Source organism: Pseudomyrmex gracilis, unplaced genomic scaffold, assembly GCF_002006095.1.
Source record: "Pseudomyrmex gracilis isolate BER0280 unplaced genomic scaffold, ASM200609v1 scaffold_196, whole genome shotgun sequence".
Taxonomy (NCBI): domain Eukaryota; kingdom Metazoa; phylum Arthropoda; class Insecta; order Hymenoptera; family Formicidae; genus Pseudomyrmex; species Pseudomyrmex gracilis.
The window spans coordinates 50,245-63,190 of NW_018020780.1; the positions used below are offsets into that span (position 1 = coordinate 50,245).

At 40.3% G+C, this 12,946-nt stretch overlaps 4 protein-coding genes across 9 annotated transcripts in view; 1 reads left to right on the forward strand and 3 right to left on the reverse strand.

Moving 5' to 3' along the window:
• LOC109858287 (ATP synthase lipid-binding protein, mitochondrial) overlaps positions 1–2,114 on the reverse strand; it is a 3,565-nt gene extending 1,451 nt beyond the window's left edge. The window contains exons 1-4 of one of the 3 annotated variants that reach the window (XM_020435388.1): positions 2,090–2,114; positions 1,106–1,196; positions 852–956; positions 49–154 (exon numbers count right to left, since the gene is read on the reverse strand). In XM_020435388.1, the coding sequence (XP_020290977.1) occupies positions 49–154; positions 852–956; positions 1,106–1,150 (256 nt within the window). In that variant the 5' untranslated portion in view covers positions 1,151–1,196; positions 2,090–2,114. Of the gene's footprint in view, positions 1–48; positions 155–851; positions 957–1,105; positions 1,197–1,458; positions 1,568–1,723; positions 1,930–2,089 lie in introns of those variants that run through there. The other 2 variants (XM_020435385.1, XM_020435386.1) reach the window with 2 other exon arrangements.
• A 389-nt stretch (positions 2,115–2,503) lies between these two features.
• LOC109858260 (solute carrier family 25 member 40-like) lies at positions 2,504–4,688 on the reverse strand. 3 transcript variants are annotated; one of them, XM_020435339.1, is made up of 8 exons: positions 4,503–4,688; positions 4,135–4,291; positions 3,880–4,043; positions 3,662–3,796; positions 3,347–3,509; positions 3,046–3,236; positions 2,883–2,964; positions 2,504–2,803 (listed from the first exon to the last, which is right to left on the reverse strand). In XM_020435339.1, the coding sequence occupies exons 2-8, from the start codon at positions 4,250–4,252 to the stop codon at positions 2,556–2,558; spliced, it is 1,101 nt and encodes a 366-aa protein (XP_020290928.1). In that variant the 5' UTR covers positions 4,253–4,291; positions 4,503–4,688; the 3' UTR covers positions 2,504–2,555. The 3 variants fall into 3 exon arrangements, with proteins under 3 accessions (XP_020290928.1, XP_020290929.1, XP_020290927.1); XM_020435340.1 differs by having other exon boundaries at positions 4,135–4,294; XM_020435338.1 differs by having other exon boundaries at positions 4,135–4,688.
• Positions 4,689–4,903: 215 nt separating this feature from the next.
• LOC109858270 (mitochondrial inner membrane protease ATP23 homolog) lies at positions 4,904–6,528 on the forward strand. The gene is made up of 6 exons (XM_020435355.1): positions 4,904–5,016; positions 5,148–5,400; positions 5,498–5,543; positions 5,676–5,757; positions 5,975–6,196; positions 6,309–6,528. Exons 2-6 carry the CDS (start codon positions 5,175–5,177, stop codon positions 6,504–6,506), a joined length of 774 nt encoding a protein of 257 aa, XP_020290944.1. The 5' UTR covers positions 4,904–5,016; positions 5,148–5,174; the 3' UTR covers positions 6,507–6,528.
• A 620-nt stretch (positions 6,529–7,148) lies between these two features.
• Positions 7,149–12,852, reverse strand: LOC109858271 (pro-resilin-like). Of its 2 annotated transcripts, none has more exons than XM_020435357.1 (4): positions 11,632–12,852; positions 11,107–11,231; positions 7,644–7,940; positions 7,149–7,417 (listed from the first exon to the last, which is right to left on the reverse strand). In XM_020435357.1, exons 2-4 carry the CDS (start codon positions 11,119–11,121, stop codon positions 7,163–7,165), a joined length of 567 nt encoding a protein of 188 aa, XP_020290946.1. In that variant the 5' UTR covers positions 11,122–11,231; positions 11,632–12,852; the 3' UTR covers positions 7,149–7,162. The 2 variants fall into 2 exon arrangements, with proteins under 2 accessions (XP_020290946.1, XP_020290945.1); XM_020435356.1 differs by having other exon boundaries at positions 11,107–11,180; positions 11,632–12,851.
• Between the last annotated feature and the right edge of the window lie 94 nt (positions 12,853–12,946).

Sequence of the window (12,946 nt, forward strand, 5' to 3'; positions counted from 1 at the left end):
ATTCTCTGTGATATATGTATATATCTATATATTTTCATAAATACATACCAGATCCTGCTACTCCTACCGTGGCAGCACCAGCACCAATAAATTTCGCAGCCGAATCAATGTCCCTACTGACTGCTGATGTTTGAAAAGATCGTATCATAGGAGACTGCAAAACACAAATATTACAAATTTACAACACAAAAAGTTGTATTTTCCAAGTCAATTTGTTTTGTAAAACAATTAGACCTGTTTTCTTTTTCATGACTGCATATCTCTTTCCTTCATTAAAACTTGGTTTTAGAATAAATGCATCAAGTATTACAAAACAAATTTTATATATTATATAATACCTTGATATAAAATATCTGATAAAGATTCACAAATATTTACAGTATTATGTCCTCTAAAATATATTTAAAGAACAAAATGTATGTTCTTTTTTCACAATATTCTACATTACTTTATTTTTTATTTGCATGCACACAACCATCAATTTTTTTGTCACATATATCAATTTAAAAAGATAAAAACTGTCAAAGACTGACAAAAATCAAAAGATGTCACTTTTTGAAAGCTAGATTGACAACCTAATGTCACAAATTGGTCCTGAAGTATCTGTTTCAATTTGTTTTAAAATATTGACCTTTGACCTCAAAAGGCTTTATTAGTAGCAACCTCTATATATATATATATATTCATGTACATATATACACACATATGTGCTGACAAGTGTAAAATACAAAATTTGAGAGAAATGCCACTTGTGTCTGCGAAACTCAGGTTCTTTTACAAGTTGCTTATGTAACCTTGATCTCAAAAAGTTATGCAATGTACAGGAAAAAGAAAGACGATAACCTACTCACCAAAGTGATGGGTGTTTGAATCTGTTTCTGTTGCTGTATGGACTGGCTATTGCTGAGCACCGCGCTGCTCAGTGGCCGCAGATACGTCTTCGTAGCGGGAACCAGCTGTGTGTCGAGTTGGAAATAAAGAAAACCGTGAGCGAAAAGTGTGCGCGTACACGGGAAGGTTGTTATATAATGTGTTTTCGCACACGCGGAGACTTGACGCAAAGTCTCTCACAGTCCCGCGATCTTTCTTAATATTTTTTACTCACGGCGGATCTGGCGATGGGTGCGATGAATCTGCTGCAGGCGTACATGATGACGGTTCTGTTAACTTGGTGGGTTGTCTGCGCACAAAGTGATCTGAAAAGAGAGAATGGGAATATGCACGATCACAGGACTCGGAGAAAGATGTGCCGCGAGACGTTGGCCACGAGAGCGCTGTACGTGAAGTTGGCCGCGTGCGCGAGCGATTGAATCGTTCTCGTCCCGTTCGAGCGTCGATTGTTACGTAACTCGCCTTGACCGCAGTGGGCGATCCGTAACAAACGCGGGTTTTCGCGACAATCGTTAACGAGAGACAATCGTCCGCGGCCAACTTCACGCGGTTTCGCGAATGCCGTACACGTCGATAAATCCCCCGATGACGGTCAAATGCCGGACGGCAAACTCGCGCGACACGTAACGTTACAGTAGAAAATGGCCGCGCATCCTCCCCCTCTCTCTTTCGCCCTCACCCTTTTTTTTCGTTCGCCCGAACGATCGAACGAACGAAACGCGACTTTTACGACACGTATCGAATTAACTCCGGATCCCCGACGACGTCGCCAGCCCGGGGAGCGTTTTCTCTCTCAGGGTTCTCGCTGAGCGCGATCGAAATTTTTACTCACTTGATAGAACGGAAGGCGGTCACACGCTCACCAGGACTACTGGCAAAGAGTCAGTGTGTGCGATAGGAATAGTAGGACCCCGGTCCTTGGAATGTTGAATTGAGTATGAGCGTACGCGAACGCCTAGCAAGAGAACCGACCTATCTCCGACCAACGAAACGAGCCGACTTCCGTGCGACGACCTATTCGCTGCCCTCTGAGAACGAACCGCGAGACTTCGGTTTATCGACCAACCGAATTTAGCCGAACGGTCCTCGCGCTCGGAAGCCGCTGGTCAGTGCACGCACTCAAGCACCCTCCGAGGTGGACGAAGTCGCGTTATTTCCTACTGTAAAATCGCCACTCGTGTATTAAGTTTTTACTCACATCTCGTCGAACAAACGCGCGGAAACACGAACGACTCCGCCGGGGTGTCTTCAGTCTCTCCGTTGACTTCTGGAGATTGCGGGTTACTTCATGCCGCGTGCGCACCAGAGTCAGCGATATTGTATTTGAATTCTGACTCTCAGGAGCGTATGTTGCGAAGCGATAAAAGGCGCTTATTAGATTTACTCATGCGTGTTGGGATTTACTTTTTCACGTGTCTGCGTTAGCACGCAGTGCGCGATAAATAAACTATAATAAAAAAAAAACAACGTTGCGATTTTACAAAGTTTTTCATAAATTAAAATGAATATAAAGTTTACACAGCGCGCAAATCTGTAAATTTTTCTTACGCGCGTATAAAATTTGTACAAACCTTAATTAACGCTAATAAACACGCTGTGAAGAATCAAGGATCAAACGTAACTTTATTGCAGGTCTGTACAATTTGCGATAATTTGCAGTTGTGTCATTTTGTACTCTTGGATTTGTGCTGCAGCAAATGTACGTCCCTGTCGACCTCGAAGTCGACTGCTCTTTTGGCGTTGTACGAGTAGAAAAATCGCTTGCCGTGTTCGAAGGTCGAAATCATTATCGCGCAGGCCGGTGCCACTTTTATCAAACGCGGTATCAATCCCGAGAACAAACCCTTCACCCCGTTCTGGTAATAGATTCTCTGTAACGTTCTCCACGTGCTGCTGCTGCGAATAGGTTTTTCTGAAACAAATTCACAAAATGCAGATTTAGTATTCACAATTGTTTATAAATTGCTAATATATTTAACATTAATGTGCACCTGAATAAATTTCCTTTTCTCCCATCTCGATTTGCCGATGCGTTTTCACTACGTCAAATGGTATAGTAACAAACGCTGCTATCTGTAACGATTAATGTTCTCATTGTGTCGTGATCTCAGATAACATACGGAACAATATGTAACAATAAATATTTGAACATACAGATCCGGCTGTAGCTCCTGCCGCCAAATTAAAAGCGAAAGTATGCTGCGAGGTGAAACTCTTTATAGTTTCGTAATTCAGCCAATATATGGCGCTGAAAGGAACATCGCGAAGAAGCGTTGAGCTCAATCCCATCCACAATCCAGGAATACCGTTGTATTTTATAACCGTTTTTAGCGCCTGTGTGATTTCTGGAATGAAAACAATTTAAAATACTAAAACCTGTGCTTAACTTTTCAATTTGATATCTGTCTCGTTATTTCACAAGTTTGTTATTTGTGCGCAATATTAAAATGTTCACCTGCGTAATTTAACTTCTGCGATTGCATTTTCGTTCTTATCAACTCTACAGGGCTGACCAGTGTAGCAGCCCAGACCCGTGCTATACCACCAGCCAATATGGGAATCCAAAATGGTTGTTCCATATTGGTACTTTTTTTCTTATACCTTTTATTGTATGTGTCCTTTGAAAAAAGATATTAATAAGAGAGAATATTGAAGATGAAGCTCAGTTACTTTTAAACAAAGCAAAGGTGGAAAAAAACTGTTACAATCAATAATAGCACAAACATATAAAAGTGGAGTTTTTTAACATCTAAAAAACATTCATATTTACCTTAAAGTATAATCTCAACTGTTCGTAAGAAACAAAATATACAACAGTAGCAGGTATAGCAAGAACAAGAGTGGGACTCAGACCACTCCACAGCGACGTCACACCCTCTGTTTTACTGATTTTTATTAAAGCGTCCTAGAAGCAAAACCAGCAAATACAAATAACTGAAGAACAATGTCGAATTGAGTGGCGCTGAAATTGTGTGCTTAATTAAATACCACTGTGCCATTGAATTTTCCGTTTCTTCTCATCCACTCGGGCATTTTGCCGTTACAAGGACACAAGTGATCCATCAGACCGTTGCAGTACAGAAAACACTTGTTGGAGAGCATTGCCTTCTGCTGGGTTTGAATGCGGATTTTTACCACATCGAGAGGAGTAACTAGAAAATTTATTACAACAAACGTTTGCATCAGTATTTACATAGAAACTAAATTTACACATCGTTTCTTGAAATTTTAGATTGTACTTACCGAACACCGATGTGATGAACGCACCGGTGCAAGAAGCTATGATTTGTTGATACGGTTTGATACGATACCTCGGATCGTCCAGGTCGACGTTCGGTTGCGTGCCACTTGCTTTATTCATTTTTACAATACGCACATGTACACTTCTCTAACCAAACTTCTGCTGAAATGTTTTGTATTATATTAAAAGGGAAGACTGTCAAACCGAGGGAGTCCGGCAACGTCGACGCTTTGACATTTCTCATCAGCAAGAGCGAAAGAAAAACGCACGTGTCATCGAGACGCACAACAATAGACGGAATTGCATCAGTCATAAAATTAAAAATTAGCGGGTCATAATTACACGCGAAGATAAACGTATGACAACTCACTTAACCCTGTTTACGCGCGCATTGACACCCCTTGTGACAAGTTAATTTTGTCGGCGAAGATTAAAAAACGTTCGGAAAATTCGGTGTCTGCACGTGTCACGGTAAGATTTCGAGCGTCGATAACGTGACAACGTGCTCACCGAGTCCAAATCACAGCCAAAGAAACCGCTTCGCCGGCTCTCATTGCCGCCCTGTTTACCGCCATAGAATGTTGTACTTGTTTAGAAGCGCTCGAGTGCACCGATTGGCTGTCGACTAGAGAATTCGAAGAAGTTCCTATCCAACAGCCAATCGGCGTTCTCGAAGAACTTCTGAATCACATGAAAATTAGCACAAATTTTAATCTGAATCCTGCTCATGCGCAGGAAGTTCTTAAAAACCAGTCGGTCCCATGTGTCACACCTTTTACGTAACCTTCAAATTCGGCCGTGTTTATGTTTCGGGAGGAAAAGAGGAAAAGTTTCGAAAGAGAAGAAGAGGAGAAAACTCTTTAATTTCTATCTGTTTCAATAAAGTAAATATCAAGTGATTATAAATGATAAACACATCTTTTTTAAACAATTGTTTAGAGACAAAACTATTGCGCATGTGACTAATGTTTATTTATTGTTAAGTAGTTGATCATATATTCATTTCTGATATCAGGATTATTGTTTATTAAATGAGAAAAGGATGACTATTGCTAATGGAACGACAGAAAAAGAAAAAAGCAATGAAAACGAAAAAAGCAATGAAAATAACTCGACCAGCGAGGGTTTGTGGGGAGCCGACATGTACCCCGAAAGAAGAGGGAAGAAGCACGAACGTAGTTGGCTTAAGATGATGATCGGTCTGGAGGGACGAGAGGGAATAGACAAGGCTAAATGCGAGGCCAACGTTTACGATTGTATACGAACTAGTGAGAGAGATATTTTTTATTTGAGTCACAACTAAAACGGAGAAAGGAGAATGGAATAATGAAAATCTTACTTATCGCTCGTATTGTTTGTGCTTAGGTCCTATAGTGAAACTCATGCTGGGAGCGTTGAAGAGTTCCGGATGGTTCGTACTTTATTTTTTGTTTTTTTTTTTTTTATATACATACATATATAGATATAAATAAAGTTACATAATTTTTTTTATATTATGAAGATATTAAAAATTACTTTTTGTAATTAATGCACATGTAATTAGCGAAGTGGATATCCGTCGTCATATTTCCTGCGAAATGTGTTATGGAAATGTAACCGGTGGATACGATTCGGAATTAAACCAGGTAAACGCATTTGAATGACTCGCACCAATTTCTTAATTAAATTAGTATTAGTAATTTACTTTCGTGATACTTGAGTTTTTTAATTTCAAATATTTTAGTGGTCAAACACTTTTGACATTGGTGAATAAAAACTTATGAAGTTATTGTATTATATCCAACACATGTTTTATAATTAACCAAAGATTGTTCTTTTTTTTTTGTTTTTTTAATTATTTAGGTAGTTATTTGCCAAAATACAGCTAGTGGACACATGATTCAAGGTGTTCTCTTGCACGAGATGATTCACATGTTTGATTACTGTCGTAATAAATTAGACGTGAAGAATATCGATCATTTAGCCTGTACAGAAATCAGAGCCGCAAATCTGAGTCACTGTAGTTTCATGAGCTCGATGTTACAAGGCGATTCGTCCTTCTTTAATATAAAAGCGACGCATCAGGTAAATCATTCTGAGAAATTGCTATTGCCACAGAGAGAAGAGACAAAGTAAATTTATATCATTTGTCATTGTTGAGTAACGTTATAAACGCGTGATATGCTATTCGATTCAGGACTGTGTGAAACACAAAGCTAAACTGTCGGTAATGGCAGTGCACAAGGTATCAGCGGAGGTAGCTGAAGCGGCTATAGAGAGAGTGTTTGCGAAATGCTACAACGATCTCGAACCAATAGGTAGAAGAATTCGTAGAAATTCGGAGGATATGCCGAAAGCGTACGCGGAGGCGTATTTATACGGATACGACACGTAAATATTTGAAACAACTTTGTGTATACTGAGTCAAAGTAGATTTGTTGTAAATATAATGTTTTGTTTCATTTAGAGGATTTGTCAATACTTTCTTTCTGATATACACACCAATAATGTACAAAAATCTTTGAGAACTGCTATGTGTTTTCTTAATGTTGTACATCGCAGTGCGTTAATGCCTTCCGGTGAGGAGACGGAAGTCGCCGTGGAGAAGAAAACTCCTGATTCTCTCTCCGTGAAACATTAACGCATCGCAGTGTGTGCGATTAACTCAGAAATCTACATAATTATCTCGATCTCCGTACAGTGTTTTGTCAGCAATGAAGCGAATAATAGTTCTCAAACATTCGGAGATTGAAATTCACACTATGTACCAGTTGCTTTTTAACCCCTAGAGGGTCGGCATTTTGTTCTTGAAATCTTGTATATTTGATACCCAAAGCTTGTACATGTAGGACGTCTTATATAAGTGCAGATTCAAAGCCAATATATTGGCAGCCAATCCTCTAAGAGTTAATTAAACGATCATTTTGCGACATATGTGTGTGTGTGTGTGTGTGTATATACGTGTATATCCGACGAGTGGTTGTGCTATAAGTCTCTTTGATTCGATGGAAATTGAACAACCCTAAAAAAGATTCGACACTAAAAAAAACGCTAATACCCTCGATTGAAGCCGCTGTCGAAGCGGGGATTCCCGTCGTAAGAGACCTGCGCGCTGAAGCCGTGCTGCCAGTCCGCGGTATAACGCACGATTTGCGTTCTACCGTCCGGAAGCTGCACCCTGTATTCACCGCGAACGATCTCGCCGTCGCTGATGGCGTTGTGCGAGTAATCGTTGCCGAAAGCGTCCTCCTTCACGGCGTAATTGAAGTCGAACGGCATACCAGGTTCGTGATGATGATGATCGTGCTAAAAAGAAGTCGATCGGTCAAAGAGTTAAAATAGTTGGACCGAAGTTGCTCTCTCATTCGCGTTAGTTTACCTTATCCCTCCGTTCCGCGAGAAAATTATAAGTGAAAGATTACAATAAGTTATAATTCACGTAAAGACAATAAAAGCAAGTTATTCTTCTGGTTCTCAATTTCAGTTTAATAAAAAATGGTGCATATTTTTACACACGCTATGATGTACTTACGCCAATAGTGGTTTTGGTAAAACCGCCCGGTTGGCCGGGAATATCCGTATAAGTGGGTGTGGGTTTCGTGGGTCCAGTTCCGGGAAAGGTAGGATACGTCGGTCTGGTCCCGGGGAAGGTCGGCGTCGGACGCGTGGGGAAGGTCGGTGTCCGCGGTGGCGTGGTGTTCGGGAACGGCACCGTCGGCTTGGGATAATCATAGCCCTTCGTCGACACGGGCGGTAGATACGTGTTGCGCCGGGTACCCGGCGGTAAGTCGCCGAGAACACTCGCCACCGTCACGCAAAGTACGGCCAGCTGCGTGAAAGAAGAGAAGATGGATATGAGAAACTATAGTTCAAGTGTTTATTGCGTTTATATGAGATTTTAAATCTTATACTCTTAGAAGATGAAAATCTTACTAGTAAATATCCATATAAATATATCATAAATATTAAATATAATTATTTTATTATACATTGCGCGTATTATATAATTATTTTATTTATTTTCCTGTGTGGAATAGTTGGAAAATTTTTATTAATATTGTAATGGTTTACTTGACGTTCGTTTTAATTGCTTTATTAAGAGATTGCTTCTGTCAATGAATAAGTATATATAAAAATAAGATAAATTATAATCTCAATTAGATGTGACGACCATAAACAAAAAATTGCGTACAATATATATTCCGGAGAGCTTTACGTATAAACGTGATTATTATTTATATTTTACGACTTATGCGTATAAGTTTATCGTGGCAATGCATCATTTCACATTTACGATATGAATGCGCAATGAAGATGTTTTTATAACAGAAGAACATATATGTCAGTAGTCGACATTTCGAGAAATCGACCAGGCCGGCTACAGTTACAAAGTGTCTACAGAGTAGTTTTGTTCGAAAAGCAAAGTAGTTTTTTCTTAAGTTGATACTAAATTTCACATTACAATTTGTTGTAAAAAAAATATGAAATTTGAAAAAAGTTGATATATTTTAACGGACGTGCGCAAGAGGCGCAACCAAAAATTTCTCTTTAACGGATTATTAAGAGTTCGTTAAAACAAAATACTAGATACTTTACCAATTCCAGATACTTTACCAATTTCAATGCGCGTCGTAATAAATGGTTATTAATGTCTCCTATAATTTAGAAGAGAGTAATAGCATAGAGTCGAATAGCGCATCTCTTTCGCTCGCGCGCGGAACGGAACGTTCCTCGACTTTCAGTGTTGAATATCGTCGTAATCGTTCTCGCGTGTAAACTGACATTTGTCGCGTTGCTTATCAGTCACTAATGCGAGACGCATCGCGTTACAAGCGTGTAATTTTAATAAATCAAGCGTCTTTCCATTTGTTGGAGCTCAGATTGCTTGAAATTCAGTACGTCAAGATATCAAAATAAATGTACTTTTTTTTTTTGTAGTACAACGTATCTCTCTTTCTTTCTCTCTCTCTCTCTCCCCCTCACCCCGGACTGTGACTTTTGACGAGATTGATGGCAATAATTACAGTCTGACGAAACGTCGATTGGATAAAATAATTCCAATCCTCATCTCGCATCCATCATCATCGCTCGGTCCCTTCTCTCTTTTTGATATTAATACAGTATTTTAATTGGTTTATACACCTCAACGATATAAAATTGTCTGAGGATATCTAATTGCATTCTCTCGCAAATTGTCGCATTAAATCACATTTTATTGGAGGAGAAATCACAATATCCACTCGAAAGACGCGTGTGCGTACGATGATGAAGTTGCGAAATGAAAACGCGAAAGAGTTATAAACTTCTTTTATTTTCCTTCTCGCATGACTGTTTTTATTAATTGTTCATATCTCTTTTTCTCTCTTTCTGTCAAAAGCACATGCCGCAATCCTTTTCACAGGATTAAAACACGAGATCCGAGAGAAAGAAAACTCGCGTAAACGTGCGCGCAATAATAACGCGCGGGATTTCGCAGAGACGACGACGACGAGGAGGAGGCGCCTCGGAGGAGGGGAGAGTATACCTCTTTTCTTCTCGACGTAATAACAACCCGCGTGGCACGATATACGCAATTCGTTATTAAACGCCGCGCGTCTCTCTCCGGAGAAGAAGAAGAAGAAGAAGAAGAAAATTGACGTGAAAGAGGAGCAGACCGAATCAATAATGTTAGCAAGATATTGCGCCAATGTGTGTGCTCGCGCGCGGAGAAGAAGCGCGCGGATCTTGTGCTCTATTGCGACAGTCGAGACCTTTGTATTATGCTCTTAACCCTGTACTTCGATTGCGAACGTGTTCTTCTCTCTCAGCGAGAAGAGCGCGCATTAAAATATAAGATATAAACACACACATACGAAGCGGGGAGAGGAAGGCGTGCACCTTCCTCGCGCACAAAGGAGAATATGTAAAGCTGCCGGCAGCGGTGCAAGGCTGATGGAGGGATGTCGCAACTTCGTCACTAACGAGCCGTATGTCGATCGAAAATGTGAAAAAGCGTGAGAAAAAGAAGAAAAAGAGGAGACCGTTGCGAGCACACACATTACCTCCTCCTCGCGTTATTTCATCAACGTCTCATTAAAGATGCGGATAAAGTTTGCGAAATTATTGAGAAAATCGCGCGCGCGCGCGCGCGTAATCCTTTAAATCATCCGGAATCGATCTCGCGTGTGGGCGAGATCTTCTCCGTTTCTATTAATGATGATATCATCATCGTTGCTATTGTAATTATGCTCATCTCCTCGTCGTATTATTTAATGAGAAGAAGTAATGAGATGTGCCACAACGACAACGCGAGATGATCAGAAGCGAACTTCGTCGCGCGGGGGAAGGCGGCATCTTCCGTCCTTTCGACATCGAGTCCGTGTTCGTTTCGAAACGAACAGAGAAAAAAAAAAAAAAGGAAAGAAAAATCTCGCGGTGGTTTCTCCGTCGATAGGAATCGATCTAGGAATTGAACTTCAATGTTTGCAACGAGAGAGAGAGAGAGAAGAGAGGATGTGAATCCTTCGCGTGATTCGCAAAAATTCGCATCGCAATTTAAGCGCGAGTAAAAATGTCTCCGGTCTAAACCAGCGAGAGACGCGAGAAACAAACTGCTCTTTTCATCACAATAAATATCACCGGTGACTTTTATCGCGGCGAGCTATCATAAACTATCGTTTCTAATTGCAACCGCTGAAACGTGTAATAGAGTTAGAATAAAACGCGCGATGCAAATGAAAAATGAGACATAAACACCGGATTTTATTTTATTTTATTTGCCAATTGAGAGAGAGAGAGAGAAGAGATTCGACAATTTTGTTCACACGATTGCCACAACATTTGTTCTGAAAATCGACGTGGTATTTTTGTCGAACATTCTCACACGATCTAGTTGTTAATGCACGGACTTGTAAAATTTTTAAAAAGATCCACAGTCGAGTTTAAATCGCTTTAATTTTTATAAATAATTCAATGTAATAACATGTACACCCGCGCGAAGCTGATCTTACACGTACCTGGAGGTAATACATGTTATGTCACACGAGGTGGTGAACAGGTCAACGTGCTGAAACTACGCCAACTTGCGCACCTGCCGGTAGAAACACCAATCGAGATAATTTTGCAGAAAATTTAACGCGCACTGAAAAAATTGGTCAATTTAACATTATGCGTAAGTGATACAATATCATTTCAAATCAAATTTATGAGCACTCGTTACGACTGTGAGAACGCGGAGAGAAAAGAGAGAAAAACGGTGAATGACGAATCTAAGAAAATGATGTCTGCGTTTCAAATAATTGAAAAAAAAGATTGCCGCGCATAAATTTTCTCTCACACTACAGCTCTAGAATGCAAAACCGATCGGCGGAAAACGTAGCACTGAAACACAACGGAAATCACCGGAGAGTCGTTTCGACAAGCGCTCGTGATGGATTTTTTAATAAATTTTGTGCAATTTTGTTTTCGCGCGAGGCTTCACAAAGAACGATCTATTGTACGATCGATACTTGTACGATCGGGACGAGATTAAACACTCGTACTATGTGTGTACAAAGGATGCGCCCACGTTGATATGTGTTGCGGTTGCGTTGTTGCTATGTTGTCGTTGTTGTTTTTATTGTTGCACTTTGCCGGCGGCCGACTGTGAATACAGTCAGTACGTAACTGCTCGACATGCTGGCATGTTCCGTTTATATAGTGTGGGTCTAATAAGATGATTCTCGGATGGTGTTGGAACCCCAAGTGAAGTAGAGGGGCCCGCGTACACTCCGTCGTCTACGGAGGGGCGGCTCCCTTGCCGTGCCTCACCTTGTCTCGTCACCTGCGCCTTACCTTGCCTTAGAATGTGGAGATCGGCCGGCGTGAGGGCGCGAAAGGATCGCGCGCGTCTTCAAAAGGATCTTAAAGTGCGAGATCCTTGTACCTCGACGTCGGGTCGTGGACAAAACTGATTACGCACAGATAATTGACGTGTTTCAAATGACACTGCGGTATGTCAGTCACGAGACGAGAAAGTAAAGTCCATTAGTTCAAGTCTCTCTCTAGGAAGAGAGACTTGTTCTCTTCCTCCCGATAATGGCCAGAAGATAGATCTTTTTCTCTCTCTCTTTCTCTAGCCGGGATGAAAACTGGGAAATGTGCGCGTGTGAATCACGGAGAGATATTGCGATTCGATCTGCAATTACTTCGTGCGCGGATAAATCACGATACGAACGCGCGCTTATTATTTATATTTCTTCATTTCCGTTTCTTGTCAATTTATATAACACGACGCAGATTACTTTTATTTCATATTACTTTTATCCTTTCCTCGATTGCGTGACCATCGCCGCTACCGTATGACGCTCTTCGGTTTCTTTGATGCTCGTAATACCCTCGCGCACTTCTTGCATCTTCGAGCGAACGTGTTTTTATTGTGTAATTGATTTTCACATGAAGAATTATTATGCAATGGATAATCCATTCGTTTTGATAATACGTAATATAAATAGATTATTATCTGAAGAAATTTGTCGTGTCTCAGAAGGGAAGAAGATAATCCGCAATTGTGTGTGAACGTTTCTTCCTTTCATTGTTGAAAAAATAGATTATTACCCGAAGAAACTTATTTTATCTCGAAAGGAGATAATTCGCAATTGAACGTTTCTTTCTTTCGATTGTTGAAGATTGTTGAAGAAAATTCGTATCGACTCATCTATTCCCTCATATTTCATTCTTATCTTATTTTCTCTTCTGATAAATCTCTGTCTCCTACAATTTTCTAAATATATCTCCATCGCCTTTCTAAATTTAGAAAATTAAGATTTCACGTTGTTTGCAATTTCCCGTTTGACGTCTGTTTTATTAAGTTATAAA